The sequence below is a fragment of the Temnothorax curvispinosus genome, unplaced genomic scaffold, assembly GCF_003070985.1.
Source record: "Temnothorax curvispinosus isolate PA1 unplaced genomic scaffold, ASM307098v1 QBEX01010922.1, whole genome shotgun sequence".
NCBI classification, from domain to species: Eukaryota; Metazoa; Arthropoda; class Insecta; order Hymenoptera; family Formicidae; genus Temnothorax; species Temnothorax curvispinosus.
In genome coordinates, this window is record NW_020220702.1 from 1 (window position 1) to 8,024 (window position 8,024).

Consider the following 8,024-nt stretch of genomic DNA (forward strand, 5'->3'; position numbering starts at 1 on the left):
TGATTAATTTTTGGATTCTCCAAGGAAAGTATTGCACGCTGGACAGTAATGCTTGTGGACTAGACAAGAATCCATGCAATAAGGACACGGTGCACAACAACAGCATCTGCGAAAGAACGTCAGATTTAATCGGACCTTATTTTTTCGATAAGATTCTCATATACTATATTTCAAAATCTTACCCGAATAAACAGAGGACTAACGCAATTAGATGTGTCTTCGTGTTCGCTTCCGATATTACGCGCGTACTTATGTCAGCATGGCAATGTGGACAGGTCATACGTTGACTTTCATTGCTGAAGGCCGTCCCTGTTACGATTGTATGTACCGTATCTGTGGCCACATTAGACGCGTTAAACTTCAAAAGTATTTATTTTATTGTTAGATGATTAGATATGCATATGCACAAATATTGTACAAACCCGTTTTTTTAATATAATTTTTATTAATTATAAGATTTCATAATTTTACGTATTTGTGGCTACACATTAAAGTAGTATTAATCTTGAATAATTAGGTGTGCACAAATATATTGTATGTACGAATTATTGTTCGTATGCATTTCTATAATATAATTATTACTTAAAATTCTCTTTTCGAAATTTTTACACTTACGTTGTGGTAGCGGCGTTGGCTGCGGTTGTGGCTGCAGGCTAGGATATGGTGACGTGTAACTTGGTGGTTGCTCCATTTTTTCCATTGCAATTGTGTACTCTTTCGTTATTATCTAATTGCAAAAAAATACAAGATAAATTATAATTTAATGTAACGTACGTTTAAGGTATTCCTTTCACGGAGAAGCGTATTTTGTAGGCGCTTAAGCAGGGCCTCAGCAAACTCTTGTATATTGCATTAAACTTATATAAAATTAAGTTATAATTGATTATTATGTTTAATTATAAGAAAAAAGTGAAAATATTATGTGTATTTAGAAATTTTTCACTTTTCGGTAAATTTTACTGTCAGAACAATATAGCAACGCTGCGCTTTTCACGGCGCCCATTGTAAAATGTGAAGTTGATAACAAAAGTGTCAATGTAAGTGTCAATTTCATTAAGGAGGTTCGATGGCTTCATCGGAGGGAGTAGTGGGACGCGGGGGTTCTGGAAACAGCGCACTAGCGTTTGAAGTAGTGGGAATGAAGGGGATTGCTCTGATTGGTCGCCGCGTGTATAATGCGTGCTGCTGTTCACGTCGTTGACGACCATGACAGTCTAGCAGACGAAAAATCAAGCAATTTATGCTTTAATAATTAATTTTTCTACGAAAAATGCGGTAACCTTCCCCTTTCTTTCGCTCATTTATTTGTAAGTTATTAAGTTACATATGCAAATTTCTTTTTCTTTATCATTTGCATTTTTTCTTGCACTTATTTCATTCTGAAGGTATATGCAATATGTCATTTCTCATAAAAACCTATGTTAAAAATGCAGCCAGTTTCATGAAATTTTAATATGTTGTTCTGGAATGCAAAATAGAATTATGTGAATTTTTGGGGAATTTTTCACCGTCCCGTTTTGAAAAAAATCTAATCCAAAAATTGTACTTTTTAAATTTTTGGAGTAGATTTTTTTCAAAACGGGACGGTGAAAAATTCCTAATAAATTCACATAATTCTATTTTGCATTCCAGAACAACATATTAAAATTTTATGAAACTCTCTACATTTTGTTGTAGCCATCGAACCTCCTTAATCAAAGAATATTGTGACATTTTCTTTTTATCAAAGAGAGATTTTATAATAATAATGCGAGTGATAAGAAACATAAAGTGAGGAGTAATGTGGGCAAAAATAAGGGACAATTTGTGAAAATAAAAGTTGATAATAAACCGTATGTTATGAATGAAGTGACACATGAGCGCACAGCTTGCAGCGCCAGCGTTGCCAAATAATTCCTTGAAAGTCGCCATCAAAAATATTCATCTATAAACCACATTTCAAGTCAACTTTTAACATAAATATTTTGTTCAAATATTCGGTGATTCTGTATTTTTATCGGCACTTTTGAAAGTACAGAGTTTAGCAAATATGTAGCGCAGTTAATATTTAATATCTTAAATCTTAAGATAAACAAATTATTACATTGAAATGTAGAAAATAGACTTTTTCGATAACGTCACATATAAAATATCGAATTTTCAAAATCATAATTCTTCTTTATATGTTCGGTAATGTGGTTTAATTTTTTTCTGGCGTAAAGATATGCATTTTAACTTTCTCGTACCAAAAAATCAGTTAATTCTTAAGACTTTGATGTCATGAAAGGAATACCTTAATCATTTGTTTGCACTCTCCGTCCGTTCTTCGTACGTAAAATCTATAGCATTATTTACGCTTATATTAACGTAAGTCGTCGCAAGTTTCACACAAACACAATTGCCATTATATATGTATTAATTTTACAATCTTAAATTTTCATCATATTACTAAAACATTTTATCGCAATATATAAGATTGTAATGTTGTCGAGGAATGAAGTTAAAAGGAAATAACAATAAGAGATTAAATCGAATAATAAATAGAACACTGGGGTATAGATTATAGTGTCAACTGCATAAATAAATTCTGATTAATTAAGCTTGTGTTGCGGAGACTGTCGACATAATTGGCGATTGCCAATAGAAACCGAGCGATATCTGTCATTCCATAATCATTTAAATTAAATGTATTATTTAAATAGTTGCGAAATGACAGATTTTGCTCGATTCTTGCAGTCACTCTGTCATCATATTCTATGCAGCTTCCGTTATATTTCTGCTAATGTTTGGCTGATGAAATTTGTAGACGGCACTCTGCAAAATATCTATTTTTAACAAATTTAGGTGCCTAACAAACAGAAACGTTTGATATCTTGTTCCCCGAAAATTCCCAAAAGCTTCGGAGTATATCCGCTGATAAAGAGTTATCTATGTTACGTATGTTTTTGCTCACACACACATAATCTTTACCATATCGTCATACATGTGTGAGAGCACAGAGAGAAAGAGAGAGAGCTTTATCACCATTCGCAGAAAATATGACGTAATACTTCTCCGAATAACTAACCATAAACTTCGTAATCTTATAATTTCTTGGAAAGTTTTTAATTCGATATCAGTGGAAAAATAAAAAAAAATGAAAAATGTATTGATCGCTGCTGGTAAAGAAATATTTGCTTTATTATTCCCTAATTCTTTTTCGGGAACCCACTATAATTTAAATACGTCTAAATATGTCATTATATATTGAAACCTATGTTAGAACTTGTTTATTAGATCGTTACACGCGCGGAACGCAACTCAATTGCGGATCGAGTTACGAGTAATATATCGTATAATGTGATAAGCTATCGAATTCTCTAAAGAAAAATCTGAATGTATACGGAAGATTTGACGCCACATGCCATAAATATGACTCATATGTCACATCAGTTTCAATGTCATAGCAAGTAAAATTGCGTCGAGAATAATTCAACTACATCATCGTACTGAATTCATTTTTATGAAATTGAGCATTTACAGTATCACAATAGAATAAGTGTTTTTATGAAAAGATAATACATGCAGTATTTCTTATATTAAATTTCTGTTAAAATACTACGTGAATGGGATAAAAATAGAAACGTGGAAAAATTAAAAAATTAAAAGAAATCTGCTTAGAAGAGCTTGTTGTATGAATAATACGTTAAAATGTAAATAATGACTTTAATAAAGGAACATATGATTAAAAGGAAATTTGTTCATAACATATGAATAATACATACTGAGAATGTGAGGATAAATTTAACGCTAGAATCATTTACGACGTCCAGTCTCAAATTGTTAACAAGATAACGAAAGAAGAGTTTTTTGTGGCAAATCGTGATAGGCGACAGAAAATGGGTTTACTACAATAATTCTAAATGTAAAAAATCGTGCATGGGCGAATCCTGAGCAACCGATAACCTCGACATCAAAACGCGACGTACACGGCAACTAGATACAGAGAAGTTACTTTTCTGTATCTGATAGGATAAACATGGAGTACACTGCGACGATTATGAGTGGTGAACTTCTTGGAAGAAATCCATCCGATAGGCTGGGTCAAACTGTCACAGCGGAACGCTACGTATATCAATTAAACCGTTTTAATCAGACACTTCGAGAGAAATGTTCGGCATGTCCTCAAAACGACGCAAAGTTATTTTGCTTCAAGATAACGCGAGGCCCCATATTACTAATTAAATAAACGCTGTATATCTCGAATAGAAAGTCCTTTCCACACAATCCAGTGATCCAGTGTACTCTCCCCCCCCCTTCAATATATATTTTGGAAATGAAGCAGAAAGCATAGAAAATGCGTCGACGACATTATTGGGTTAAAAGAAGAGACATTCTTTCACTGTGGCATATATGTTGCCTGATAGAAAGCAAAAGGCGATGGATGTAAACGTTTATTAAACCGACCATATATCTTTTGCATTAATAAAAGAATTGTAAACTCGCGGCACAATAACTTATATTTCTGTTTTATATTTTTGCATTCTTTTTCTTTCTTTTCTATTTTCTGTCTCTTTCCTTGGTCGCATTTCATGAAGTCTAAGTAATATTAATTAGATCGTGAGAGTTGTACGAAATAAATTATTCTTACCCTATTTTCCTCCCTTCCCCTTCTCTCTCATCTGAATTTATATTAATTACTTTTTATTAAAATATTAATTACAATATATTTATACTAGCAAAATTAATAACAATAAATAAATATGTAAGAGTTTCTTGAATAAAATTAAATAACATTAACAAATTTGACAATAAAAGCCAGGTAATTAATATTATTTGATAAAATTATAAATAACTTTTTACGTATGCAAAATTAAAACTTATATTAGTTAAAATTATCTAACAGATAATATTGGAACTTTATTTTATTTTATTTTATTCAATTTCCGCTTTGATTAAAAATGCCTGTAAGAAAATGAAAATTTCTATATTTTGGAACTACATAATTTTAAATCATAATTGCTGGTTTTCTAGTGTTTTTCAGACATAATTTGACAAATGTAGAAATAAAATAAATCTTTGTTAAAAACAATTATTTATTCTTAATTGAAGCAATTAAAAAGTAAATAATTTGCATCACACGTGAAATATTCCTTTAATATTAATGATTCTAAGTGTTTTACTTTTAATCGCAGTGGCGAATCTTAACACGTCCGCTCTATCGTGCGTCATATATGTGTGACGCATCGATTTTCAAGAGAGAATCGTACATGTGTAACACTGTATGTGACATATGTTTAGGTGCCTGTTATTTAGTATACGTGTGCGTAAGTGAAAATGTACAGTGCACATGCTGTGGATAATCCGTAAAAATAAAAAAAAGTGTTAATTTCGAGACTTACAATAACTTTACTCCAAAATCAACGTCTTGGTACGTCTGTCTTTCAAACACGAGTAATTCCTTAACGATAAATTCTGCTAAAACTTTTTTTTCTGTTGCAAGAAGCGTAACTAGGTAGCTGATTGCTTGCGAATTCGTCTGGCACTGATCTATTAATAGGTAAGCGTACCTGTTGCGTCAGAGAACTCTCATTTGAAAACGTTTGTTGGAGAACGCTCGAATACTCGCGGCGCGCACCAAAATCGCACTGGTGGAGTTATCAACGTCGAATGCGGTACATGTGAACTATATACGCTGATCCTATATAGCGGTTTCTCTGTTCAATTCGAGGCAAGATGCGGGTTTCGCGTGGATAGGAGATTGTATTGGCAAATAAACAGACGTCACGGAGTCGCCACGATATCACTGATCCGGAAACGGGATCAAACCATGCATCGAGGAAAGATTAAGATACCTATATTACTTCAAACTGCTCTTTCAAATAAAAAACTGAGAAACAATGCTTAATATATATTTAGATATACACTACTAAAAAAAAAGTAGGGAACATTTTTCATATCCTAAAAATTGGGCTATTTTCAAACTGCCGAAACTCGGCGAAAAATGATCGTAGACAAAAAATTAAAAAAGCTTTATAAAGCTTGAAGTTTCAACTGTAGCGCGCTATTGGTGGTCTTTTAATATTTTTTTATCTTCCTTGTTCCTTGTTCTGTGCTTTAAAAAAAGAACACATCGTTTTATTCCTTAAAATTACGTATTTTTTACACTCTGCAGCTCGATAGAAAAAATTCTCTCGGAAAATTCGACTCAAGTTCTGTAAACTACAACATTTTGCCTACAAAACGCTTTTTTCTTAATTTTTCTACAATTTTTTTTTTTTAGTTACACAATTTTAAAAAACTAGGTACTGGTAGCGCGTTAAAGTTGAAACTTCAAGCTTCATAATGCTTTTTTAATTTTTTTTCTCTACAATGATTTTTTACCGAGTTTCAGCGGTTTGAAAATAGCTCAATTTTTAGAAAAATAAAAATGCTCTTTTTTTTTTGGTAGTAACTATTTACGAATTTAAATATGGTCAACCCATTCTTCTTTCCTACACTATAATTGACATATTTTATATATCGTAAAAAGAAAAAAACTTAAAAGATAAAGATGTCTGAAAAGTGTTGCTTAAAAAGCAATGTAAAATCGATTACCGAAAACAAACTTTTGTTAACTTAATCGATTCAATGGACAGAATTATCTACATCAACAACAAGATTTCTAACTCTATATGATTCATCGTTGTTAAACTAGATTTTTTTCTCCATGTGTCAAACAATAAATTAATATCTACAGTCTTATTAGGCATCCTTATAATCATTATGTTATACTGAATCTAATACCAGAAAAAAGTTCTATTGTTTAAACGTTGTTTACTAGAGTGTTCATTATTATAAACGCGTTTATATGTTTATTTTTTATTTCTCTCATAAATAAAAGTTATTTTCAAAAAACTTTTAATAGGATATGCCTAATAATTTTGGCCAAGGCTGTATGTTAATTCTATTTTAACAAAATAATAAACGTATTATTTAATAAATTAATCATTGATTAAATTAATCATAATTTGATCAAAGTGTTAATTATTGAACATAAGACGTCTTTTGGCCATTTTTTAGTAAGACATCGCTTTTGAACAAGTGTGCTGTATGGAAAGTGTTAATTCGTGGATTTTGCGGATTATAAAAATGCGGTATCATGTCATATTTTTACTTACGGACATAGCGATGAGTAATTCTTCGCCTGTAAGCTTTACATTTCCAGGTAGATAACACAATTACGATAACAGATATTTATGATAAGATGTTACATCCTTTTTTACTAAAAATAAAGTGATTTTTATTATTATTCTAAGAGAACTGATAAAGATAGATAATAAATGGCAGATAACAATAATACATAATGTCGATAATAAAATAAGAATAAATTACTCTTAAATACCAATTTAGAAAATTGTAACTTTAACAGATATCTACAGTCGTTAATTTTCAGTTTTTAATTCAGAACATTATTATAATTGCATATTCTTATTCATATACAGATCGTTATTCCACTACCTGGAGTAAAATTTCACAAATATTTCATAAATTTATGTTTGAAAGATTTGTCATTATTTCGTAGATTGTAAATAATTTTTATTTTATTTTTTCTAAGAGAATTTATGGTCAATTAATCTCTCCATCATAGATATAGTATATTTTATTATTTAGTTTAAATTTATTTTTAATTGCATTTGTTTCGGATCAATAACAATCCCACAATGCTCTTGTTAATTTTTTTATTATTATTGAAATTTGTTAATTTTTAGGAAATTCTTTAATTTAAAGAACATTTAGAAAATATTTAACAAACGTTCTTTATCATGTAGAGGAGGCCGGGGCTAAGCCGACACTATTTTTTTAAAGACAATTTTTAGTATTTAATTAAAATTTTTAAGCAAATTTAATGATATATATTTAAAGAGTGTTTCTTCAGGTACAAAATTGATTCAGGAAGTTTTGCTGTACGTCGGTTTGTTTTGCCACCAGGAAAGGAAAAGTGACACGAAAAAAAATTTTCGAATTGAAAAATGACGGGGCGAACTCGACACCCCGCCGGGGCAAACTCAACACTTTGTTTGATC

General features: G+C 30.9%; 1 protein-coding gene across 2 annotated transcripts; it reads right to left on the reverse strand.

The window, feature by feature from the left end:
- Positions 1-3: 3 nt before the first annotated feature.
- LOC112460895 (lipopolysaccharide-induced tumor necrosis factor-alpha factor homolog) lies at positions 4-5,634 on the reverse strand. 2 transcript variants are annotated; one of them, XM_025025822.1, is made up of 4 exons: positions 5,529-5,634; positions 616-727; positions 183-333; positions 4-106 (listed from the first exon to the last, which is right to left on the reverse strand). In XM_025025822.1, the coding sequence occupies exons 2-4, from the start codon at positions 698-700 to the stop codon at positions 4-6; spliced, it is 339 nt and encodes a 112-aa protein (XP_024881590.1). In that variant the 5' UTR covers positions 701-727; positions 5,529-5,634. The 2 variants fall into 2 exon arrangements, with proteins under 2 accessions (XP_024881590.1, XP_024881591.1); XM_025025823.1 differs by lacking the exon at positions 5,529-5,634 and adding an exon at positions 5,361-5,450.
- Positions 5,635-8,024: the final 2,390 nt, after the last annotated feature.